This window comes from Eublepharis macularius, chromosome 14 (assembly GCF_028583425.1).
Source record: "Eublepharis macularius isolate TG4126 chromosome 14, MPM_Emac_v1.0, whole genome shotgun sequence".
Taxonomy (NCBI): Eukaryota; Metazoa; Chordata; class Lepidosauria; order Squamata; family Eublepharidae; genus Eublepharis; species Eublepharis macularius.
In genome coordinates, this window is record NC_072803.1 from 43584429 (window position 1) to 43611883 (window position 27455).

The following is a 27455-nucleotide window of genomic DNA, read 5'->3' on the forward strand; positions in this document are numbered from 1 at the left end:
TTTAACATAACTGATTAATCAATGCAAGTCCTTTAGACTGACAGTCCTTTAGATGGCACTGGATTTCTAGCCACTGTGTGTGACAGAATGTTGGACTGGATGGGCCACTGGCCTGATCCAACATGGCTTTGCTTATGTTCGTTATGTTCTTAAGTCATCGGCTAAAGTTCTTTAAGCTGGCAGGACATTTGCTTTTAAGGTTCATTGCAGCTATAATGCTGTCTGATTGCTTAAACATAGTTGCAGAGTCCTCCTTTTCATTTTTGGAACCAACGATGATTTGCATTATGTCTGCAGCAATGTTGTAGTGGTTAGTGCAAGTGTAGCTTACAAATCTACTTTTAACCATGGTTGAAAAGTTGAGTTACAGCTAACCATGGTTAGCAAAACCACTACAGCAGCCTTAGCATTGTACCACGGTTACCTTCAAAAAGGAAAGAGGAAAATTCCCTCACGGAAGCTCTTGATCCCCTCACCATAGCTAAAGGATATGGCAACATTTTTATATATTTAAAAACAGAAAAGGATATCACACAGCCATATAGTATCAATCATATGAAACTGCACCAATTTTAAAATCCAAAATACAATACCAAAACCTAGCTTAAAACTCACAAATTTTAAAAAGTCCATGTATCAACTCATGACATAATTCAAACACCACTTCTTAATTTCAATACTTGCCTGGAAGTAAAGGGTTTTATGACCCCAAAGGCAAGATGTTGCTAGCCATTCTAAACTGTAAGCCAGCTCCAAAGAATGGGTGCAGCTACACTCCCACCCACACTAAAAAGTAGTTTCTGGCCCTCCTTGATTTCACCAGCCAAAAAAAAAACCCCTCACTGAGGACATATAGGTTTGATCTTAACTGGCACTGGGGCTACACTGGCCCTTAGCAGACATTTCAGATCAGGATATGAATTATTTTTAGTTAAGTTAGTTATAGTTTGGCTTTCTCACTGAGACTCAAGGTGGATTACACAGAGTGAGTCAATACAATCAACAGGATGGGACATCCAATAAACAATGCAATAAGGTTTAATTTGTGGAAATCTGAAAACAAGCAGAAATCTGAAACAGAGCTGAAACAAAACATAGCCATTTAAACATGACACATTAAATGATGCAGCAATTACATAGTATGAGGATACTTACAGCAACAGAGAGTATACAGTACTATAGTCTACAGTCCCTTTCTCAAAGCATTTCTCTGAACCATTTCCTTACAATACAGCCCTATTACCGGTGTAAAAAGCCCTTCTGAATAATTCATAATTATCAATATAATAATAATGAATTACTGAAAATAATTAGGGTTGCCAACTCTGCTTTGGGAAATTCCTGGAGATTTGGGGGTGGACCCTGAGAGCAATGTTTGGAGAAAGGAGGGACTTCAGTGGGATATAATGCCACAGAATCCACCCTCTAAAGTAGCCATTTCCTCCAGGGGAAATGATCTCAATGGTCTGGAGATCAGATGTAATTACCCAGGAGATCTCTGGGCCCCACCTGGAAGTTCGCAACCCTAATTTGAATCACTGCCAACACTAGCAACGTGCATATATTCTTAGCCTTATGGCCGTTATGGGAGTGGTGTAGTGAGTAGTAGGGAGGGAGTGGGTCCTTGGAAGTTGAGGCAGAAGTCCCAAACTTTTTCTGATGTAAAGTTTTCAAGAAGTCTGCAAGAATGAAATTGGAGTGGTAAACATCTGCCTATCTCACCGTTCCAGCCTGTGTTTTGTTTTATGGGTTTAGTACCAGAGGGAGAATGCTGGTTGAACAACATTCCTCTCTTGAGCTACAGGCAACGTGTGGGAACATTGCCCTGTTCCCTCCAGATCTGCTGATGCAGCAGAGCTGAAAAACTAGCAACAAATCTTGTGCAATTTTCTGAGGTCTTGGAGGAGAAAAAAACTTAAATCTCATGGAGTAAGTTGGAAGGATCCTCCTAAGAGGCCACCAGAACCAACAACTAATGGGATTATCTTCCTCTTCTGGCATGTGGGCTTCACAGAGGCACCTCGCAGGCCATTGCTGGAAACAAGATGCTGGACTAGATGAACCTCCATGTATTCTTGCAGAACTCTTATGTGGTCAAGGCCACTCAAAATTAATAGGCAAGTAGATTAATTAATTAATTGGCATCTTAACAGCTATTAGCCATGGTAACCAAACATAGTGTCCACATTCAGAGGAAGCATACCTCTGAAAACCACATGCTGAAAATGGAATCACCTTGAGGCTGTCTTTGTGAGCATCCCAGAAGAATGCTGAGCTAGGGTAAACTGTGGGGTGATGGAGCCACGGATGTCACTCTAAGCCTCCTCCAAGAAAAGGCAGGAGAAAAATGACTTGATAGAAGGTGCTTTTAGCTGCTCCTGAAGGTGCTGTAACCTTGCTGAGTGGTCTAGCTCTAAAGATCTCGAATCTGAGCTGCAGAAATGGGTTTCCTGTTTTCTGTTGCAAGCTCATCTCACTGTGGCTTTGGTGGCCTGTATTGCTGGAGGTGTGCCCACATGCATGCATCTGGCTTTAATACCACCCCTTTCTTTCCCCCTTCTGTTTTTTCCCCTTCCACAGGGCCATCAACTGATTGATTTGCCACTCTGACAGGAGAGTCTCACCTTTGCATTGCTAAAAACATCTCAGGAATGAGGCCTGACTGCCACAGCAGCTGCATTCCACCTGGACGGGCTGAGTTTGCACATGTAGGAGTGGGAAACAGAGCAGAGAAGTCCTGCTTTGCAAGCAAGGTATGAAGGCAAAGCGGAACTGCCAAGCTAGGAAGTCCCAAAACATTAGGAATTGCTGTGCCTGATCTGACCAAAGGTCCATCTAGCTCAGCATTCTCTTTCCAACAGAGGCCAGCCAGATGCCTCCAGGAAACCAGTAAGCAAGACATGAATGCAATACCCTGTTTGTCTCTAGTATTTGGTATGCAGCGGTACATTGCCACAGAACATGGAAGTTCTATTTAAACTATCATCACTAACAGCTATTGGCAGCTCCAAAAATTTGTCCAAATCTTCTTTAAAATATCCTTATCCTCCTGTACATAGAAAACCAGCAAGCATTCTGTCCAACCTTCTGCCTGACAGCCTATTATCACTACTGCTGCTACTACTACAAAAAGTTAGGATACATTTGAACATGCATATCCCCCACATAGTGTGGTGCAGAGGTTAGAGTATCATCCTAAGATATGGGATACACAGGTTCAAATCCCCACTCTGCTATGGAAGTTTGGTGGGTGACCATGGGCCAGTTACTCTCTCTTATGCCTACTGTACCTCACAGGGTTGTTGTTGTTATAAAGATAAAAAGAGGACAGGAGAACAAAGTTGTCAACTGCTTTGGTTTACTCCCACTGGGGAATAAAGTGTGGGATAATACACAAATAAACAATCATGCACTCTGAAATGGCCCAGGCCAGGCCCAGCTTCACTACTCAACTTAGTTCTACTGCAGGGAATGATCTGGCCTTTAAGCAATTTTGTAAATTCACAGCCTCAGTGAAATTTGAATTGCTTATTTCCTGGCACTCATCTCTTCTACTGTCCATACCAACTGGGATTCTTATACACTGCTTCCCACTCCCTCTCCTAAACATACGAAGCTACTTTTTACTGAGTTAGTCCACTGGTCCATCTGCCCCACTATTGACTGGTGGCAGCTCTCCTGAGTATCAAGTAGAGAAAGTTTTTCCCCAACATCTGTCACCTGAAATAATTTTAAATGGAAATGCTGGGGACTGAACTGAGGACCTTATCAGCATGCAAAGCGAGTGCCCTGCCACTGAACCACAACCTCTTGCCCTTACTTCTTGCAAGACTCCTTGCTCCAGCTTTGAGGATGAGTGAAAAATTATACAGGATCAGCACAGACTTGTTAACACCTGTGAGTTTAAAAAAAATAAAACCAACCCCCCAGACATATCATTCCATTGGTAATCCCAAGGTATGCAAAACAAAGATTCTTGACGCTAATGGAAACCTGTGATTAAAGCCTTCCTTCTGAGAGGGTTGCAGATCACAAAACTGCCACACCCCTTTTTGACCAAATGCTCTTTTTGCCTCTTTGACAGTCTCTCAACAGACCAGATCTGATGCACATTTGGTCCAGAGCCTAGGTAAATGCAATGAGAAGCCCCTGATCAGGGGGTGAAATCAAGAGGCCACCATTTACCTCCATCACCCTTGTAAATTTTCTTCTGCCGTTTGCAGGCAGGCAGTGATCCAGCTCTCTCTTTTATGACATGATTCTTTTTAAAAATATTTCCATGGCACCAGTAGGACCCCCAAGGTGGCACACTTCAAACATTATTCTTTTCTTTTTTTTCTTTTTAAAAGTTTCAACATTTTTAAAAAGTTTCAGTATTTACAAAATTTAAAATAAAGTATATATACAATACGTTAAAACAAACAGATAAACATGCATAACACTGAAATCAGGGAGAAAGACCAATAACAGTTATTGAGGGTATGCCAAACAGAACAAAAAAGTCTTCACCCACTGGCGGAAGACAATTATAGAGGGAGACAGACAAATCTCCCTGGGGAGGGAATTCCAAAGTCTTGGTACTATGACTAAGAAGATCCTTTCTAAGGTTGGCACCTGTCTAGCATCACTTGGCAGGGCATCCAAAGCAGGACCACTGAAGATGACCAGAATGAACAGGTAGGTTCATATGGTATGCTGGCACCAAATGATATAAGGCTTTGAAAGTTAATACCAGCACCCTGAACAGTCCCTATGACCCACTCCAGTCAACATTCTGTACCAACTATAGCTTCCAGACAGACTTCAAGGGCAGCCCCACATACAGGGCATTGCAGTAACCTAATCTAGGTGTTACAAGGGCATGCATTGCAGTGGCAAGATCTCCTGCTTCCCAGCTGAAGCTGGTAAAAGGCACCCCTGGCCACTGCTGTTTTCCCAACAGGAAGCTTGGGTCCAGGAGCACCCCCAAGCTACAAACCTGTTCCTTTAGGGTGACTGTAACCCCATCCAGAATAGGAGATATCCCAGTTCCTGGGTCAGACCTTCCCCCCACCAGTAGCATCTCCATTTTACTGAGATTAAGGTCCAGTTTGTTAGCCCTCATCAATTTATTTGGGTGTGTTTTCATCTACAACCTCACACAGAGGTCATGTGACCTAAGAGGTAAAATACTTCCCTTTCCTGGTGATAGCCAATTCCCCCTCCCCCACAAAAAACACCTATCCTTGCAATAAACTACCACTTGCTTGAAGCAAATGTACAGTCTAAAGTCAAGAGTTGTTACAAGGCCCAGTAGCTGAGGGTAGGGGCGGGGGCTTGAAAAATCCCAGTTCAAATCTTTTCTCCAAGGTGACCACAGATATGCCTTAATCTTTCTGTCTCAGTCCCTAGCTCTCATCTGCAATCCAGGGATAATCATCCTGATCTGACCTACCTCGCAAATGAAGCACTGACCCATCTAACACTATCTGTTCTGACTGGCAGCAATAGTGAAGACCTTTCACGACTCGGGCTTCTTGAGATCCAGTTCCAAGGACTGAACATGGGATTTTCTAATGTACCTCTTACCACTGTACCAAGACCCTCCCCCTTCCCAAAAGTAGTGCCCATCATTCCCCACAGTTGGGGTGTCTCTCTCCCTACAGAAGTATCTGAAGAAGTGAGCTGTGGCTCATGAAAGCTCATACCCTACCACCAATTTTGTTAGTCTTATAGGAGCTACCGGACTCTTGTTCTTCCCTACTGCAAATATACACAGCAGCCTTGAGCCATTAGTCCATCAAGCTCAGTAACGTCTGCTCTAACAGTATGGTCTCCACACAACTCTGCAGGGACTCTGAACTGCTCAGTCTCTCGGGCTCCTTTTGGGGAATTTTCTTCTACTTAATATATGCTATTGACCTCAGCTATGAACATCACCATTCCAGTGAAAAAAATTATTCTTAGAGAAATAAGCAACAATTAGGATTTATACAGCCCTTTTCCTAAACACTGACTGCATTTTGTGTACCTTAGTTGAGTATTCCCTACAACAATCCTGCAAGGCTTGTATTATCATCCTCTTATTGCTTGGGAGGGGTGCTGACAGCCAGTCTCCGCTGCAGAGAATGAGGTGGTAGAATTAAGGAGCACACCACTTCAGAATGAAAGTTGCAAAGGAGGATAGATGCCTCATGTTTTAAAATGGTTTTCTTCACCCATTAAATTAGAAAATACTCCCTGCATTTAGCGAAGTATCACATCAGAGAGGAAGGTCCAGCATAGCCCCCTTTCCCTTGCTACCGTACAACATACTTGCCAGAGAGCATTCAGAAATATGTATCATATTTTATCTTTCCCTTCCTCCCCTCCCCATTTTATTCTCATAGCAGAGTTAGACTGAGAGACTGGCCCAGGGTCACCCTATGAGATTCATGGCCAGATGGAGATCTGCAGCCAGGTCTCCCAAGTCCTGGCCTCACACTCTCACCCTCACAGCACAGGGGTTCCCCCTTTCGCCCCCCCCCCTTGCCCCCTGCAGTGCTCCAGGATTCTACAGCTCAGCTTAGCACAACGTGTAAAGGAGCGCTTAGATTACAGCGCCTTGATCTTATTTCAAGGAGTCCACCTGGCTGTGAGCCAAAGCTATAATAAGTATGTTTGCAGGATCTTTAGCAAATGGAAGGATTGGCAGAAACATTTTTTCTTCTCTTTTTAATCTCTCTTGGTGCATTAAATTTCCTGGTGCCCTCTGTTGTGGAGACGGAATGCTTGAGAGGGCAGACTGAATGAACTCAGAAATTCACACCCTGCCAAACTGGCCTGGATTCCCCTAAATCCATAATTACAACATTCCAAAGAGAGATGCATTCTTTTGAGTGAGGATGAGTTTCTTGTTTCTTTCCACTTTACCCGATTTCCTTTCTCAAGAGGAATCCTTTTAGTCTCTGTGAGCACTTTTGAACAATCACCTTCCTAGTGCAAAGCTCTCCTTTCTCAGCAGCCCAATGGGCAAATGATCTCGACTACACATGCAACTGAGTCAGAAGCCAGGAAACAGAAATGTGCAGAGTTTTATGCAGAGAAGAACAGAAATTTACAGCTAAAACTAGCAATGGTGCTTATTCAGATACTTATATCCTGCTTTTCTCCCTAGTGAGGACCCAACAGCAAATAATATCATTCTCCCCTCCTCCATTTTATCATTACAACCACCACCCTGTAAGGTAGATAAGAGTAAGAGAGTGCAACTGGCTCAACAACACCCAATTAGTTTCAATGGCAGAGGGAAGATCTGAACCTGGGTCTCCTAAATCCTAGTCTTTAACAACTATACTACTCTAGCTTGCATATACACATGTATTGTTCTCCAACAAGCAGACTGTAGTATTCGGTTCAGAGTTCACCAGTCTGAAAGTTTGTTTTTATTTTTGACAAACAAGTTTCTAGCTCTTATGGTGGTGGAGATACTAGTACTAATAGTACGCCTTCAGAGGGGTGGGGTGGAAATTGAGGTATGGCAGCTTGCTTAAAGTCACCTAATGGGTTTCAGCAGAGGCATGATTCAAACCAGAGTCTTGCTGATTATTTGTAGCCCAGTCACTACAGTTGAGATTGGAGGGGTGAACATGATTCCTAGTGGCCAAAACTGGGGAGGAGTACTTCAGTGTTTACATACCTCCTAACCCCGCCCACACCCACACCCACATGACTAGTAAAACCCCAGCATATATTTTGCAAAAAAGTAAAGGTAGATGGCCCAAAGTGGCAGGACCTTCTCTGCCATGGCACTTTCTTTGTTCAACTGCAACTGGCCCAGAGCCTTATTTGTTAAGTTTTAGGAGCCAGAGTAAAAATATCATTTTTCTTCTGGCCATTTAGTGATTTAATACTGGGCAAAGAGCCACTAGCCAGCTGTACCTTCTCATCATGGCTTGAATTTTTATCAGCTGCAAAATTTCCTCAGTACTTTTGCCTGCTGCTAAGTTGAAGTTGTTATTGACTGGCTGCTACTGCTGCAGGGTTTTGAATTTTTAAAATTGATTTTGACAGTTTAATGGTTTTATTTTAATCCACATTCAATGCCTTGGGAGCTTTATGGTTATGAGTCAGTAGACCAAAAAACAAATGAACAAAACACTGCAGGTTAAATTGTGCAAAACAGAAGGCATGATGCAAAAATGCTCCATTTGCATACTGCATGGTGGTTGGAGAGTTCATCTTGGCTTGATGCACCATTTTAATGCCTTGGTTGGCACAGAATGGACCTAGAGAATACACACTAGAAGAAAAGCCAGAAATAATTTGTGCCCTTACCTGAATGTGGTCAGTCCAGTTTTCTTGCGTCATAGTTTTCTGGAAGAGAAATCACAAAACAACACTGATGTTAACTCTTCTCAACATCAAAACTACAACAGCCTTTGTACAACCCATGTGCCCCCCCCAACATACCTCAACAAACCTCTTGTACAGCAGGTATTTCAGAGTTCCCAGGTGACGCTGGTTGATGGCGTTAGGGCAAAGGGCTGGGATGTGCAGGGAGAAGGAATAAAAAATATGGTTCAGGAAAAGACAGGCAGGGAGGGAAGGAGGTGAGCAGTGATGTCATTTCTCATTTATTAAATTTTATCAATTCCCATTAGTACCTAGACTTGCCCTTCATCCAAGGGCCTTGGGGAGGCAATACATGGGGGGGTTATCCCAGTTTATCCTCACAATAGCCCTAAGAGGTGGGTCATGCCGAGAAGGAATGAACTTATAAAGCTGTCTTATACTGACCATCAATCTAGCTCCGTATTTGTGTATTTGACAGGCATTGTCCCAGGCAGAGAGTATTTCCCATCACTTGGTATGACTCCCCCTCCCCCTCCCCCCACCCATAAGCTGCTGCTTTGGTCCCTCTACTCAGTGTTGTCTACTTCGATGAATGTCAACTCTCCAAGACCTGGAGACTAATTTTTCCAATCGCTGCATCCTAGGCTAGAGATTTGAAACTGACATTTTCTGCATACAAAACATGAGCTCTGCCATGAACTTATGGCTCCTCCCCATATCAACCCATATCTCTCTGGTCCCAATTCAAACACTTAGCTCACTGTACCACAAGATGCATTTACAAGGTTTCATCCGCACACACTCCTCTGATTTTTAAAGCATTAAAAAATCCACACAATATTCTAGACATCCAGAAAGCCAAGCCATTTGAAAATGCTTTCTTTTTAAATGGGAGACTATTCAAGCTACCAGCCTCCCCTCCCACTACCACCTGCAGAATATAAGAACAGCTTACCATAGGGTTCTGCTGAAGACACAAAACTACCTTGGGAAGAAATACACACAGCATCCATCTAATTCTTTAATTCCAGAAACTTCGGTTGGCTTAATAAATACTTGTTTCCAAAGGAAATTATCAGCTTGAATGGAATCCCCAACCAAAGCCCCTCTGAAATAAATTCTGAGAGGTTTATTGAACACTGAACAACTTTATTTTTTTTAAAGTCTGTCTGATACCCCACCCATTCCCCAAAGAGCCCTGGGTAACATATATGCCCTCCCCACCTCCATTTTATCCTCATGATAACTCCGTTAAGAAGATTGGGCCGAAAGAGAGGAAGAGCAGCTGGCCCTGGGTCACTCCAGTGAGGCTTCATGGCTGAGTAAGGATTAAGTTTCAATCTAACCACTACACTATACTGTGCCCGAATCTGGCAACCTCTTGCGGCCATGATGATCCTAGTGTGCTCAAGGAGGCAGCAGCAGTTGAGAAGGGCTGTGGCTCAGTGCTAGAGCATCTGCCTTGCATGCAGAAGATCCTAGATTCAATCTCCAGTTAAGGGGATCAGGCAGTAGGCAATGTGAAAGACTTCTGCCTGAGTCCCTGGAGATCTGCTGTCATTCTGAAAATACAGATCTTGATGGACCAAAGGGCTGATTCAATATGACAGCTTGATGTGTTCATGAGAGAGAAGCTGTGGATGCATCAGAGAGTTGGCAATGGATGTCTGGAGGACCCCACTGTTTCCACAGAAGTAGAAAAGAGATGTCACATGTACCGGAGCACCAGCCACATTCTCTGGTGCATGCATCTGATTACCACAAAAGTGTGCAAAATGACACTAATGGAGTCTCTTCTCTACAAAAGCAACCACAAATTCCTAAGAGTGTGATTCCCAGAGATTTTTTTTAGGCCAGCCTCAATGAAACATTTCAGTGAGGTTGGTGCAGGGAACATCTTGAGGGATTGGGCACTTAATTTCTTGTGTCACTCTTGTGTCAAATAACCTTGTGTCACTCTTGTGTCAAATAACCTTGAGAAACTGTAAAAAAACCCAACAACCTTGAGGGGGAATGATTCCATCAATCTTGTGGCATGTTTGCCACGTCAGACATCATTCTAAACCACAAACAATAGGTGAAAGCCCAGCTTCCTTCACCAACCTACAAGACAGAATGCTCAGGCTGCAGAAGTTCCAGGGCAGCTCACTCCTACCCTCTAGTGTTGACATGACTGACTGTGGCCAATTAGCAGACCCAATTTAATATCCTATATGTTCTGATGGATTCCATTGGCTGCTTTAGCTGTCTTGTTATCCAGCCTGGGTTTCTGGAATTAGGCAAACTGAAAATTCAAGCGCTTAAATTTAAGGAACCTGTTAGTCAGCGTTGTGCATAAGCTATGATTTCGCAGAACGCAATGCAAAAAGTGATGTTGGATGCAGAATTCTGCACACTTAAAAATGTCAGTGCTTTAACAACAAAACAGGCAGCCAATCAAAAAGAAGGTGGAGTGGAGGAGTGCATATTTCAATGCTCCAGTGCGCACATGTATGTATACACACACATTCCTTGCACATAGAAATGAGTATGCCAAGGACACAGCTCAACTAGAAGCCTTATTTTTTGGCATGATAACTTTCCATAAGTAAAGAAACTTCTAGACTGGGGAACATTCAAATCATGCTTTCTCCCACAAGCAGACTGTCGGCACGATCTGAAGGAACATAATGCCAGAACCTGGCTAAGCAGCCTTTGGCCTGATCGGTGTCTGAATGGAAGATTGCCTGAAAACCTAATGTACACCACCATTAACTTCCTGGAGAAAATGCAAAATACATGTCTAATAAATAAAATGATAACAGTCCAGACACAGTTTTTAACTACATACTCTGTTGGTTAGAGTGTTAGACTAGATCTGGAAGACTCAGGTTTGAATCTCCTCTCTGCCACGGAAGCTTGTAAGCAACCTTGGGCCACTCATACACATGCAGCCTAACCGATCTCCTAAAGTGGTTATAAGAATAAAATGGAAGAGAAGAGAAAGATGGAAGTTCTTTTGGGTCTCTACTGAGGAGAAAAGTGGCATATAAATGAAGCAAATAAAGAAACAAACAAAACACAGAAGGACTCGTGAAGGATTATGAAGGCAGCACGCCTACAGAGAGAAATGCTGCACAAAATCCCTTACTGTCCTCCCCTCCTTTTGCTTCACAGGGGATGTACCTCTTTCCTCCACAAGTAGGAAGGAGGATTCCATTCAATCACACTCTCTCAGAGTAACCTGTAGAGGTTACAACGTCTGAGCAGACTTTGGGAGACCCAGGTTTGAATCTGCAATCTGTCAAGGAAGCATGTTTCAAGCAATCACACTCTGTCAGCCTGATCTTCCTCCCAGGGTTGTTGTGAGAATAAAACGGGAGTGGGATGGAAACCATGTTGTAAGTCCCTTTGGTTCCCCATTGCAGAGAAATGCAGATTATAAATATCTAAACAAATGGTGCATACTTGTTTCGATGTATAATCATATTGGCTTACCTGGATCTAGGCTGTACTTGTCCAGAAACCTGAAGACCAATTTGCTCAACATCTTACGATTGACTTTATCGGGCCTTATATTGGGCAAGCCTCGATACTGCCTGAGAAAGAACTCATAAAGACATATTTTGACAATCTCTCTCACTTATTTTTTTTAGTTTTTTATCAGTGCAGGGACTAAAGACTACACTACTTCGTATTGTCTGTTGCTGTAAGTGTGCTCCTACTGAGTAGTTAGTTACTGCATCATTTAATATGTCATGCCAAATTCCTTATATGTTGTTTCAGCTCTGTATTTGGATTTATGCTTATTTCAAATTTCTGCAATCTATATCCTATTGTATTTTTTTAAATATCCCAGCCATTGATCATATTGTCTTACAATGTGTAATCTGTCTTACATCTTGATGAAAAAGGTGAATTATAAATCAATCAATCAATCAATCAATAAATATGGCTACATTTAATGATTTCAGGGCTATATGCTAGATTTGAATGGGTCACTGGAAGGGAATTGAATGATTGCTGTTTATTTTCTTGTATTCACTTTATTTTCTTATCTTTAGTCATTTTTAATTTTATTTGATTTTATCTTATTTTTCTTTTGTAAGCTGCCCTGGGTACTTTTATAAAATAGAAGGGAAGGACAAATACATAAATAAATAAAATAATTAAAATGTGTTTCTAAGTTGCTACAGTATTTAAAGACAGCCTATGTTGAACCTCACGAGGGCTCCTACAACCTCTGCGTTCCATCTATTGAGAGCAGCCTGCTAGATGCTTCAATGGGGCTCATCACAAGAAAGGTATGATGGGAATATCCATCCCTTCTTTCAATATCTGACATTTGGTACCCAAGAGACACAATTCCTCTGAACAGATGAAGTCCTTTTATATCTAGGGCTGGTGTACAATGTAATCACATAGAAAAGGCAGAAAAAAGTTTGAAGTTAACCTGAGATGCAGAACATAACTTCTTGGGAATCTCAGTGTTCATTAAACAGACAAACAAAATGTTTCTGGCCCTCATGACTGAAAAAACTGTAATATGTGAGCTGTGCTGGCTAAAGTCTTGGAAGCCAGAGAGTTGGCTGAATAAGATTTCCAGTGGACAGGAGAAAGGGATCTGGTGTCCTACACAACTGCTTGACCCTCCTGATTACTTGCAGAAAGGGAATAATTTATGCAATATAGCAAAAAAAAAGGCAGAGTAAGAGAAATTATGGAAATCTGCTTAACACACACAGAGAATTTGGGATGCCTAGATGGAGCATTTTCAGCCCCTGAATTAGCAGAAGATTTAACACTTGGCTATTGCATGAAACAAACAACAGATTGCGGAAAGAGAGACAATCACCCACTTTGTGATAGTTTCTGTCCTGAAGCCTGGTTCACACCATGAGTCCAACATGCGCAGGAGCTGCTGCTGCAAATCGGGGTATTCTTGCACATATGATTCAACGAGGTTTGTTTTATCTTGAAGCAGCAATGGAACACACATCTAAGATGAGAAGAGGTTGCTTTGCACTGCTGCTGCTGCAGTAGTGGTTTCTTTGCATGCTGACTTGTTGGGCAATGGGGACAAGGAGGGGAAGGGATGTTGCATGATTCAGGAGAGGAGGTTTCTGTATGCAGAAAACTTACAGAGAAGGCCAAGAAGACAGACAAGCAGACAAAAGCCTGGTTTTACTCCGATTTTTGTACATGTTAAGATTTTTGTATGGACAATAAAGTTTACCTTCTCAACCTCCAGGTCTGGCTGCAGTTTCAATTTTATGCTTAAAACGACAGCCTAGAAAACACAAATGGGCAGATAAGGATTATGGGTGCAGAGGGGAGAATGACAACTACAGCAAAGATTAACAGAATACCTTAAGATCTGTTTACATACGCATACATATACTTCCAGTTTGCACCCTGCAGCCATCATGGCATCTTCCTGGCTGTCATGGGAATTTCCCAACACACCCAAAGATAATTCCAGTGGGTGAGGGGCAACAGAAGTCTCCAAGCCTGACACTGCATCCCACTGGTGGCTTTCCTAGCTTTGTGACACAATGCTACCTCCACACTATACACATTTCCAAGTGACGAACTGCCCCTGCCCCACCACCCAAAGAATGAACAGTTTGGGGTCATTGCTTTGGTGTTTTTTCACACATACCCCCTCCCCATCATTGCCTGCTGCAGTCACGTTACATCACAAAGTTGTTTGGCCCCTCATTAGCAGGGAGGGGCAGTTCTGTATCATCCCTACATTGCCTCGTCATCTACTGTAATACTGAGAGAGCCAGAGCAGGCTAATGCTTAGAGTGCTGAACCTAGTACTCCGGTTGAGACTCAGGTTCAAATCCCATTCTGTTATGGAATTTTGCATAAAACTAGGAAGGTGAGAACCATGCATTGTAACCACCTTATGTTACCTCTGGGGACAAAAGTATGGTATAATAAATATCTAAAATAACTAAATTAAACATGTAGAAAGATTATTCCCAGTAAACTGGGAGTATATAGCTATATTAATATATCTAATTTTCATCACAGCCCAATCTAGAGCCATGGACAGACAGGGCACATCATCTTTCTAAAACCTGAGGAAAGCCCTAGATTTGCAGGAAAATACATTGGGGGAGTTTTTAAAAAAACATATGATAAAAGGAATGCCCGTGGCTTTAAGTAATGGATGTCAGTGGCTGTTGCTAGGCAACCACAACACTATTGCCAGCCTCAGCAATACTTGATTTTTGTAGGTAAAATGGCAGGGACAGGGTCCTTTCCAGGCCTGTTTTGGCCTTTGAAGGAGGACTCATTGCAGCCAGGTTTGGCAGCAACCACCAGGCAACTTGCTACCATGCAACTTGCATGACTTACCCAGGCCCTGATGCTTGCTACTGTTCAGCAGCAGCCACTCCACAAAAGCCAGTGTTGTGTAGTGGTTAAAGTTTCAGACTAGGATCCAGGAGACTCAGGTTTAAATCTCCACTCTGTCATGGAAGCTCACTAGGTGACTTTGGGCCGATTATACATTCTCGGCCTACCCTGAGGTTGCCAAGGGTAGGGAGGCAAATAAGGTAGGTTAGCTGGTGGGTGGGAAAGAGAGACGGAAGGGGAAAAAGAGAAGAGGCTCTTCTGCTTGTTTGACCTAATTTCAATCTTCTGGGTGGTATGGAAGTAGCTTCACCTTTGAGGATTGTGTTTCATGTCCCTCACTTTGACCAAGAGATGTACAAACTTCCCATCTGGCAGTCGTATATGAGCATGTTCTATTGGGTGTATCTACTCTGACTGACAGCAGCTCTCCAGAGTCTCAGGCAGAAAACGGCCTTTCCAAGCACCTGATACCTAAGATCCTGTAAGTAGAAATGCCAGGGATTGAACTTGGGACTTTGTGCATAAAGAGCAGGTTGTCTCCCGTACAGTCACAGCCCCAAACAGAACATCTAAGATTGCATACCAAATGTTAATTTGGAAGCCCCTTCACAATTCTGATAAACCCTGCAAGTCAGTGGGTGAATGACTGACACCTTTCTATACACAATGCACATATACAGGCCAGCATCCTGTTTCACACAGTGGCTCTGGAGGGCCAACAAACAAGGCACAGGAGTGAAAGACTGTTGCTCCTGAGGTTGCTCCTCCGAGCACTAATATTCAGAGGTTCACTGCCTCTGGACGTTGTCAAGGCTAGTAGCTACTGAAAGGCCAGTCCTCCAAGAATCTAATTCTATGCAGTTTCCTTTCACCATGTTATTTTTATCATAGAATCATAGAATCCTAGAGTTGGAAGGGGCCATACAGACCATCTAGTCCAACCCCCTGCCCAGTGCACGATCAGCCTAAAGCATCTCTGACAAGTATTCATCCAGCCTCTTCTTGAAAACTGCCAGTGAAGGGGAGCTCACCACCTCCCTAGGCAGCTGATTCCACTTTTGAACTACTCTGACCATGAAAAAGTTTTTCCTAATATCCAGCCGGTACCGTTGTGCATGTAATTTAAGCCTATTGCTTCGCGTCCTACCCGCTGCTGCCAACTGGAACAGCTCCTTGCCCTCCTCCAAATGACAGCCTTTCAAATATTTAAAGAGAGCAATCATGTCCCCCCTCAACCTCCTCTTCTCCAAACTACACATTCCCAAGGCCCTTAGCCTTTCATCGTAGGGCTTAGTCTCCAGACCCGATCATCCTCGTCGCTCTCCTCTGCACCCTCTCGATTTTGGCCACATCCTTTTTGAAGTGAGGCCTCCAGAACTGCACACAATACTCCAGGTGTGGCCTGACCAAGGCAGTATAGAGAGGGGCTATGACCTCCTGCAATTTCGATGCTATGGCCCCTTTGATACAACCCAAGATTGAATTAGCCATTTTTGCCACCGCATCACACTGACTGCTCATATTTAGTTTACAATCCACTCTTACCCCAAGATCCCTTTCGCATATACTACTGCCCAGAAGTGTATCCCCCATCCAGTATTTGTGCTTCCCATTTTTGTGGCCCAGATGTAATACTGTGCACTTGTCTTTGTTGAATTGCATCCTATTCACAGCTGCCCACTTCTCCAGAGTATTTAGGTCTTGTTGAATTTTAATTCTATCTCCTTGGGTGTTTGCTACTCCTCCCAATTTGGTATCATCAGCAAATTTAACGAGCAGCCCTTCCACTCCTTCATCCGGATCATTGATAAAAATATTGAAAAGTACCGGGCCCAAAACTGAGCCCTGCGGCACCCCACTGGACACCTCCCTCCAATCTGATGAAATGCCGTTGACCACCACTCTTTGAGTGCGGTCCTCTAACCAGTTCCCTATCCACCAAACTGTCTTATAGTCCAGTCCACAGTCTTCCAGTTTTCCCATCAGAATGTCATGGGGGACCTTATCGAAAGCTTTACTGAAATCCAGATAAATCACGTCAACAGAGTTCCCCCGATCCAGTAAGCTGGTCACTCGATCAAAGAAGGAAACCAGGTTGGTCTGGCAAGATCTGTTAGGAACAAAACCATGCTGACTTCCCCAGATCACTGAGCGGTCCTTCAGATGCTTACAGATTGATCCCTTTAAAATCTGTTCTAATATCTTCCCAGCAACAGAAGTCAGACTGACCGGCCTGTAGTTTCCCGGGTCATCCTTCTTCCCTTTCTTAAAGATTGGGATAACATTTGCTCTTCTCCAATCTTGTGGCACATCCCCAGTCCTCCAGGAGGCCTTGAAGATGATGGACAGGGGTTCTGCAAGTTCTCTAGAAAGTTCTTTCAGCACTCTTGGGTGCACCCCATCCGGCCCAGGGGATTTGTATTCATCCAATGCAGCCAGATGCCTCTCCACAACCTCTCTGTCAATGTCAATTAGCCACTCAGGTGTCCTGCCACATTTTCTACTATCTCTAGATGTGGCTGAGTTCTTCAGGGAGAAAACAGAGGCAAAAAATTCATTAAGCCTGTCTGCTTTTTCTCTGTCCTGCATCAGAGTTTCTCCATCTACTCCCAACAGCGGTCCAATTGCCTCTTTTACCTTGTGTTTGCTTCTCACATATCTGTAGAAGTGTTTCTTACTGTAGCGAGCCCTCCTGGCCAGACCCAGCTCGTACTGAGCTTTGGCCTCTCTGATGGCTGATCTGCAGTGCCTAGTAACCCTCTAGTAACCCTCATATACTCCTCTTTAGAGGTCTGTCCTTCTCTCCATTTCCTGAACATTTCCTTTTTCTCTCTTAGCTTATTCTGGAGCTCACTGTACATCCACATCGGTTTCTTGGAGCCCTTACCATGTTTCCGTCTTGCTGGGATAGTGAGGGCTTGAGCTTGCAAAAGTTCATGTTTGAGAAGGGCCCACCCTTCACTCGCTCCTTTCCCTTACAGCACACTCCCCCACGGAATGGCTCTCATCAAGCCTCTGAGTTCATCGAAGTTGGCCCTACGAAAATCTAACCTACGAGACTGGCTACAAACTTCCTCGGCTCCCCACAGCAACTGGAATTCAAGGAGGACATGGTCACTTCCCCCTAAGGTCCCCACCACCTTCATCTCATCTACCAAGTCTTCCCTGTTGGTTAATATCAAGTCTAGTATGGCCGAGCCCCTTGTAGCTTCCTCCACCTTTTGAAAAAGGAAGTTATCGGCCAGGCAGGTCAGGAAAACCCTTCAGTACTCTGTCTCTGTGTCATTTATTAATAAGCACTCCAAATGGCAGGAGATTGTGTGAGGCTGTGCAAATTTTGCTTTTCTGAGAACATACCACACCCCAGCCAAAAATGATGAGTATTAGTTGTTAGTCTGTATGATTGTAAAAACAGGTTTGAAGGATTGCAATTATGCTTAGATCTGAAAAGGAGGGCTTGGTTGGCAAGTTGGTAATGAGTAGAGCTCTCAGGGAATCTCAGCCTTCCTTTTTAAAAATCTCAAGTTTTTTAGCTTTCATGGCAATGAAGATACACCAGGGAAATCTCAAAAGCCACAGAAGAGTTGCTAAACAAGACCTCCAGGGGTAAGAGACAAGACTTCAGTATGCTGTGCCCACAATTAGCAGCAGAACAAATTATGCAAATAGGTTACAAATTTATTTGCATATTTTATATAGCTTCTCTGAGCAGGGAATTTTGATATGTGTGCATGTGATTGAAAAATAATTTTTATACGAAGTAAGGGGAGATAGTCTCTTTCACAAGGTTAATTTAACAAATGCATTCAAGTTTGAGCAAGATGAATGATCTTACGACCAATAAAAACATTCCCATCGTGCATCTCTCAAGCTAATATGATATACTATGCCTGGTCTACATGTGGAGTGGAATTGAGGTAATACAGTCCAGAACTTGCAGCATAAATTATACTCTTTCAGACTGCAGATGCAAGGGGGTGGGGCAGCACTATTTCTGAATTCTCTCCCAGGTAAAGCAATACTCTCTGCAAATTAAAAACAAAACTTAGCATCAGTTCTAACTCTGCCCTCTCACTGCTGTCATAGATTTTTACTTGCAGGAGGCCTTTGAAGAATGATTGATAACCAGTGGGTTGAGTTATGGATTGCAACAAGTCTGAGGGGTTTTCAACATGGGTTTTTTCTGGTCCCATACTGCTTCGATTTAACCCCAGATTTCTGCATGCATTTTTTTGCCTTTAGTTTTCACTTCGGGGTTTTTTGTTTTGTTTTTTTGGCTTCCCTTTGTTTTTTCCCAGTACTTTTGAAACCGCTTTTACCGCAATATTTTTCAGGAAGCCAATTTTGAATCGATTTTTTCCCTTGTGAGTAATGTTTCTTTTGGTTTTGTTTCTCCAACCTACTCCCACCTACCTCCAGCCTACTTTTCGATGATTGGAGGTTTATCATCATCAAACCACTCCTCCTCCCAAATCCTTCCCCCCCACCCAGGTTTTGTTTTCTTATTTTAAATCATCATTTTCATAGCATTATATTGACCTACAATTATAACAATACATGCAGCAGATTCTCTGCATTCCCAGCTTTAATTTTTTTAAAGTAAGTCTCTAGCCTGTTGCATTGCAGAGATATGCCTTTTTCCTTATATCTCTGCAAGAAAAGGAGCTAAAGACTTACTTTTTAAAAGAAAGACAGCTGGAAATTTAGAGAATCTGCTGTATGTATTATTACAAAGGTAGGTCCATCTAAAACTATGACAATGACAATTTTAAAAATAAATTGCTAAAACCCTGGGGCCCAAGGAAGGGGGAGTGGCACTGGCTACTTCTAGTGCCAGAAAAGCAGCACAGTTTGAAAAGCACACAGCTGATTCTGCTCTGGGCTCCCTCTAAATAGAGGTTGGTTTGCCTTGTCAGTGCCAGCCCACCTCCGAGCTTTGAGTCGGACCAAGTAGGGCTTTCCAGTTTGGAGCTTGGGGGGGGGGGTACTTAAGCATGAGGTGGTGAAGCTGCTCCCCTTTAGGCTTCCCCATGCAAAGCCTTCCCCATGCATTCTTTTTTGATCTTGTTTTTTAAAAAATCAGCCCTCATATCGATAAAACATTATAAGTATGTGCAAAAAATAAAAATTTTGATGCCTCTGATGACAACAGCACCCTCACTTGAAAATCCTGATTATTTAAGGTATGTACAGGACAAACTAAACAGACTCTACCATTGTAAAAGAAGAGAGGGCAGACATGCAGAAGAACTGTACCCAAACTGATTCCAATGCTTGAGGACTGACTGCTAGGAAAATCAGGAATAAATTGAGTGTATGGAAAAGCCCTGTATCCCAGGGGGCCCTTGCAAACTAGCTTTGTAGGTAGCTAGCACTGGGCACAATTCTCATCTAGCTGCATATTAGCAGTGATCTGGGGAGGGGGGGGGAAGCCTCTTTTGGGAAATGAAAATGCAGATCATCAAAATAAACAGCATAGTTAATTTCAGTCTTAAATATGATAAGTTCTGCTTCTTAAATATATAAAAAAAAGCTAAATCCATTTGGTATCAAGAAAACCATTGTGGTATAGTGGTTAGTGTATGGCACTATAACCACAGTCTGGGTTCAATTTTTAAAATCCCTGTGTGCACTACAATGAGCTCCATGGAACACATGTGTTATTTAAGTGGTCTTGCCATCCTCTGCCTCCAGGCCCTCTCACCTGGCCAGTGGGTGGAGAGGGAAGGCACAGAAGTGGAGGTGTGTGTGCACGCTCCTGTGCTGCCCCATTGCACCAGAGATGGAGGCACTGCCAGCGCGCACTGAAGCCAAGCACTGTGAAAACTGCCCCTTTAAAGGCGGTTTTTCCTGAGCTCCACTTCAGTGCTCACATTGACTCCTCCATCACGCTCATTTCCCAACACGATGGTGTGTGCTGGAGCTCAGTGAAAACTGCCTCCAGCACTCAGCTTCACTGCACACACTGATTCCTCCGTTGTGTCAAAAAATGACGGCATTTTCTGGCGTGACAGGGGAGTGCACTAAGCATGGATACAGGAGGTGGGTTCCCCCCGTCTCCCCCCACCCCAGCACCCCTGCTTGGCCTCTGGCATCCTTATATTTTAGTCCCATAACTAAAAATATACTCAAATGTCTGATGGAAAGCAGCATTTGATCTTTGAACAAAAGTAGCATTAAAAATATCCTTCCCTGTCTTCATTAAGTACCATGAAGAAAACCGATTAGTATCATCTTCCAAGGCTAGAAAGTACCAAACAAAATACTTTTCCAGATCCCCAAAAATTCTACTTGTCAGAAATAAACAACAACAATGGCAACTGATTGTACTTCTTCCTTGGCCCATCTCCACAACCACCTGTTTAGAATTTAATATACAGCTATTAAACAAAAGCGAGGGGAGAGACAGAGACTCTGCTGCTGGCCTTCAAAACAAGTTCTACTGTATGTGACCTGTAAATGTACTCCTTTCCTCCCCAAAACTCCCAGAAGCTAAAGGAATGGAGCTTTTTTCTTTCTTTTTAAAATGCACAGTTATCTTTTTACCTTTATAAGCTGTTTAAAAATGTAAATAAAATAACTCAATAGACAATAGAGGGCATTCATTTTATCCAAAGACGGCCGCCACCCCTTCAACATGAAATATCGTGGCACATTAAGTCATGAGACCCCGCTAATCAAAGCTGACAGGGTCTTCAATGTCCTTTGCTGAGGGGGACTTAGCAGTATCATGGGGGCACTGAAGCACGCCAGACTGCTCCTGTTCATATGACAATGGCTTTTCTTCCCTAAAGGGGCCGGCCAGTGACAAGAGTCCCCTTTGTTTGCCCCATCCTCACACTGGGGAGCGCAAGAGAGGCCCATTCAAGCAGGGCCAGACACCCTTTGAAAGGCTGAAGTGTAACATAAGATGCGGATGAAACACTAGCCTGCCTTCTGCCTAGCCCCTCATTCTTTCTGAAGCACAGGCCCAGCCTATTCATTGCCGCTATATTAGCCTCAAAGTCTGCTCAATTCCAGCATTGTTTCAAAAAAGGGCCTACCGGCAGCCATCTTGGTTCCCTCAGAAACCAATCGTCAACACTGAAAACACAGAGGGAGGCTAACATTTAGCTCGTACACCTGTGCAAAGGGTGCCTCTTTGGACAGCACCTAACAGATTTTAGGTGTTTAGAAATAACAACAATAGTATGCCCACAGCAGCTGTCTGACATACCATCCCAACTGAAACTATTCAATAATAAAGTAAGGATCTCTGTAATTGTATATATGGAGGACACTGTGGTTGAGGTCTTGTTTCTATAGCAGCTAATGATTCAGAGAACCAAGATGTTGGCCCACTCCTTTTGAAAAAATTCAATTGTTGTACAGCACATTTCTCAGTGTGTGCAATGGTTTCTGGTGTGCACTGAACTGTTATATAACAGAGGTTGCCATATGTCCAAGGAAAAAGAATCTCATACGATGGGTGCTAAACCACATAGATGCTATGCATGCAAGAACTCAATTGCTCAGAGCTAGGGAAAGCCTTAATGTGAGAACTTGGAGATGTTGTTTATAGTAGACAGCACAAAGACAGATGGACCACTCATCTGACTCAGGATTGGGCACTCGGTATTACTATGTGGACAGATAACAGTTTTGTGCAGTGGTTAGAGTGTTGGACCAGAGCCTTGCAGATCCAACTTCAAGTTCGCACTCAGCCATGAAGCTCACAGGGTTACCTCACGCCAGTAATCATCTCTCAGCCTAATCTACCTCACTAGACTGTTGTGATGATAAAATGAGTGACCTAAGTACTCTGCCATGAGCTTTGGAGGAGATATGAGATCTTTAAAAAACACTAATAGTGCATCTGTTCAAAGCTCCTTTCCCTCCACAGACTCTGCTGCACAGCTTAGATTTCAGCAACAAGCGTACCAAATGAACATGCTCCAAATCTCTCTTACCCAAAATTATGAGCAGACACGCAGTTACACACTTGTAATCAGATACCCTCCTTTGTGACAAACAACACTTCTTTTTAAAAAGGGAAGAAAGCCCTTCTCCTGCGGCTGGCGAGACAGAGCCGAGCGATACAGCTGGATGCGTTTACTGCTGAAAGCACAGGCCCCAAGAAATTGGCCCAGAGCCTAGAAAACAGCTCGTCCTTTGAATCTCCCCACCTCTGATGTTAAGAGCTACCATTTCTCCAAACTTGAAATCACTATTCTGGGACCCAGGAACAAGCAACACCACCACGTAGTGGATGAAATAACATATTACAACAAGCTTATTTTTCCAAATGTAAGGATGTCAACATGGGAAAACAGCAATATGCCACTTTACCTGAGCCTTATCTGAGCTTTATTAATTCATTTGATTGTTTGCATCCTGCCTTCCCATCCATAAATTATACACCATAAAAAATACACAACACAAAAATCATCATTACAACAAACCATCATAAAACCAGCATCATTAAAAATAACAGCATTAAAAACCAACAACAAACTATGATCACAGTTAAAAGCAATAATTAATTCACTAGTATTTATTAAAACCAGCATCAAAAAAACAGGCCTGGATTTGAACAAATCACTCTTTGGCCTAGGGGTCCCCAACCTTTTTAATCCTGTAGGCACTTTTGGAATTCTGACACAAGGTGGTGAGTACAATCACAGAATGACTGCCACAGGAAGCTGAGCCAACCACAAAATGTTAATTGAGGTTATATAACTCTTCAGAAGTTCAGGCAGAAGCTCTGTTATACAGGATGCTTTTTAATCTTCGCAGCCCTGCTGTCAAAAGCCTCACCTAGCCCTGCCCACTTTCTAAAAGCACTTGGTATGCACCAGGGAGAGTGTTAGCAGGCACCATGGTTCTCACAGGCACCATGTTGGAGACCACTGCTTTGGCCAACTGAAATCAGTGCTCCTTCTTTCAGTAAGGTCTGGCTATTCCCTCTGAGTAGATATTCTAAATAAAAGACAGGAAGATTAGGAACTGGGTGGGGGAGGCATGGCAATGGGTATGACACACCTCTTTGAACTTGCCCATGTGGTAGAGATAGCTGATGCGGCCCAGAAGGTCGCAGCGATCTGCAGCATGCAGCTGATAGATGCTGATCAGCAGGTCCAGCAGGCTGACGTGGCACTGAGCAAGCACAGGAAACACACGGGCCTGGAGCTTCCTTAACCTGAACCCAGACTGAGAGATCAGAGAGAGAGAGAGTGATAAATTCAAGAAGTCTATGCATGGCAATTTTTTCAGATTCAGAGTGATGTGATAACAACCTTTTTAGGGAGCTGAGCTGGGAGGGAAAAAAACCTGCACACTAGCCCCGGTGTTACTTATTTTTCAGATCACATCAGCCAAGGGAAAAGTCTGACTCTGTATCTCATTCTTGTTTCTACCAGTGACTGCTTTGCTCCCTTCTTAGTTTAATAGCATCTTACTTTGACACATAATCCAATACAAAATTAGCTTGTAGAATTCACTGCCATCAAATATGGTGATGGCCATTTAAAGCTTTGGAAGCTTTTTAAAAAACTAATTCATGGATCAGGAGAAGCTTACAAATAGCTAGAAGTTAGCAACAGGGAAATGAAACCTCCATCTTCAGAGGCAGTATGACTACAATGCTAGGAATGGCCAACAGGAAGGAGGACTGTTGCCTTCATGCCCTCGTTGGGGGCTTCCTGTCAGCATCAGGTTGGCACCTGCTGGAAAAAGGACGCTGGACTAGCTGGATAGGCATCCAGATATGCAATTGTTGGGTAAGACTATATTCTTCACTGTGCTTGTCCCAAGAAAGGCAAGAGCTCTTTCTCTGACCTTAGGATGAGCTCTGAAAGCATTCAGAAGAAAAAGTATCACTTATTTATAAGCGCAGTGCTCAGTGATGAGGACCCTCCCCCAATCCTCCATGAACATCCAAGGTCTCAGGAGAGACGTAGAGCCAGGACTATACATAACAACTATATGTTTCTTTGGGAAAGAACAAGCTGATGTAATAAATATGGGGCATGCCTGCAGGGCACAAAAATCTACCTGGTTCTACCTGGTTACAGAGCACACTCACTCACCAACTGGCTGCTGGCATGTTCCTTTATCCAAAACTGTAGTTCATAGGCAATGTGATATGCCAGAGAATGCCCTTTCCCTTTCCAGTCACTGCTGGCCTCCAGCACATCCAAAAGCCACTCTGCAGGATCTTTGAGGGTTGCAAAGGCCACCCAGATTTCCTCCCTGAGCTGTGGAAACAAGGAAGAACATTTATCTGCCACATCTTATATCCAGGGCTATGATTTTGGGAGAACACAGAATGTGCTACTGAGTCCAGAATTTGGCTTCTTTAAGCTCTTTTTGTTTTAAAGCAAGTATCTACCCTCATGGGTACCAGATACATTTGGAAGTATGTGGCAAGACCTATTGAAATCTCAGAAGCCAGAGAAGCCACTGAATAACATTGTCAGTGGAGGACAGGTATAGCAAAAAACAGCATGGTAAAAATTGCAGAAACAGGCAAAGTTAAGAAAGCAGGCAAAAACTCTCAATTTGTATAATTTATGCAGGTTGCAAAATCACTTTTCCTCCTGTTTCAGAATGTTAATGATTTTTGGATGAAGTACACCTACTCCCATTCAGAACTAGGGCCAAGTGCCTGTGTTTGTACCAATAGTTTCACTTGCCCAAATACAGAATATAGTATCTAGCATGAAATTGAGACACGTGGGCATCCAGCTATCCATTTCCCCCCCCAAAAAGCCAATTCCTAGCCCTATGGCTGTAAAGGTGGGCTCAAAAGGGATATGAACAGAGCATCACTGTTCAACACAGCTCCTTTCCCTGCTAGCATAAGAGTCCTAATTATGCAACGATAACAAAAAATCCTCCAGCAAATGTTCATAATTTGCATAATTCATTCAGATTAAAGATGGTGGGGATTTATTTATTTTGCTTTTTAGTACAGTACTGGTCTCACCTCTTTCATCTCTTTCTTTGTCAAGAGAGACTGAAGATTTTCCTGCAATGAGAGTGGATTCTGATCTGGAAAGAAAAAAAAGGTGGCAATTTTTATTCACAGCTATAGCTATACACACACACACACACACACACACACACACCAGATTCTGAGCTTCTGCCCAAACACACCGGTATTTTCTATCCAAATAGCACAGAGGCTTCTGGGGAGCCTACCCTCTCTTTTCTCAAAGTGGGATGTCTCCAATCTATGATTCCACTCCAACCATGATGAATCCTAGCCAGAGAGAGGGGCTTGGATCAGGAATGCCTCCCTATCCCACCTCCAAACTTTGCTTCTATTGGGTGCAACCAATGCCATCCAGCAAGTTATTGGCAAAACCTCCAGGCAGACCCTGACTGCTACTTGACATGGTGCTGGTACATATGCACATTTGCTTCCTTTTTTAAGTTGCTTCAGAGGCCTTTGGTGAACTGGTCGTTTTTCCTATGGGAAAAATCACAGGATCTCCGGATACAAGCTTTGAAGCACATGCTTCACTCGCTCGCTGATGACGGTGGTTCTAGCAAGAGGCTTGGACAGTTCAACATGACGCCCTTCCTTTCTTTCAACTCCGTCCTGCTGCAGACCACGTGCTTTACGACTACCCCAGCTTCTGAATTCCTCTAGAAATGCCCGGGAGCCTGCTTATCTTGCTCCTTGCGATAAACACCTCTCAGCATCCTGTTTTTCTCCTGTCAGTCAAGCAGGAAACTGACGATAGTTTGGGGATGTGTGTCAGTCGTCAGGGGTACTACCAGGGCTGGTCACATGCACACTGCCCATTTGCCACAAAAAACTGAGGGTCTGTTTAGAGAAAACACTGCTGCTGTGCTGAATAGGGTTGCCAACCTGTAGTTGGTGTCTGAAGTTCTTCCAGAATTACAACTAATCTCCAGATTACATAAATCAATTCCCCTGGAGGAAATTGCAACTTCAGAGGGCGGATTCTACAGCATCACATCCAAACTGAGCTCCTTCCACTCCCCAAATTCTGTCCTCTTCAGGCACTTCCAAATCTTTTGGAATTTCTCAAGCCAGAGTTGGCAACCCTTGCTGACTAGTGACTGTTCCTTAGCTTTCCACTCCAGACAGAAGAAACTATGTGCAGCACAGGGGGCTAAGAGAGTGAACTGTGATCCAGGAGGGCCCCTCATTAAAATCTCACCTCTGCCACAAACTCACTAGGTGGTCTTAGGCTAGACACATACTTTCAGTCTCAGCATCCCCTCCTTGACTTGCAATATAAGAATAGCAACTCTGGCCTACCATAAAGGGCTGCTTTTAAATTAAGTGATAAATAAATATTATTCCCTTAAAATATTTCAATCCTGTTTCCCAAAATTTCAGCTTTCAATTAAAAAAGGTGGCTAAAAAAAGTTTTTTTAAAAAAATGCAATGAAAAAGTAGAAAAGAGGATGCTTACCCAATTGCTCAGCTTCCTCTTACCTATCAAAATTCTGACCAATAAATGCAAGGACTAGGATGACTGACAAGCACCTAGCTCCCCCTTTTTTCCATTTTATCAAAGGCCTCATTCTCATTGAGATGATCTGCCCATATCTAGGCTGTACCACTTCAGATCCAGGTGGGGACTCATATGATTGAATACTATACAAAATAAAACATTCACTGCACAAACACCTCAGTGTCACATATAAAGGTTCTAAGTCTAGCCTGTTTGCCTGCACATGGAAAAGCTGCATGCCAGTGGAAAAGAATTTTTTTTAAAAATCAGTATGAGAGCCTCCTCCACTTGCAATCTGAAATAGCACAGTCTAGATCCAGG

The 27455-nt window shown here is 43.3% G+C and overlaps 1 protein-coding gene across 7 annotated transcripts in view; it reads right to left on the bottom strand.

The window, feature by feature from the left end:
• EXD3 (exonuclease 3'-5' domain containing 3) overlaps positions 1 to 27455 on the bottom strand; it is a 185511-nt gene that overhangs the window by 123387 nt on the left and 34669 nt on the right. For all 7 annotated transcript variants that reach the window (XM_054997558.1, XM_054997559.1, XM_054997555.1 and 4 more), the window contains exons 3-10: positions 25628 to 25692; positions 24729 to 24896; positions 23683 to 23850; positions 13529 to 13582; positions 13152 to 13291; positions 11791 to 11891; positions 8431 to 8504; positions 8296 to 8334 (exon numbers count right to left, since the gene is read on the bottom strand). In XM_054997558.1, coding sequence (XP_054853533.1) covers positions 8296 to 8334; positions 8431 to 8504; positions 11791 to 11891; positions 13152 to 13291; positions 13529 to 13582; positions 23683 to 23850; positions 24729 to 24896; positions 25628 to 25692 — 809 coding nt within the window. The remainder of the gene's footprint in view (positions 1 to 8295; positions 8335 to 8430; positions 8505 to 11790; positions 11892 to 13151; positions 13292 to 13528; positions 13583 to 23682; positions 23851 to 24728; positions 24897 to 25627; positions 25693 to 27455) is intronic.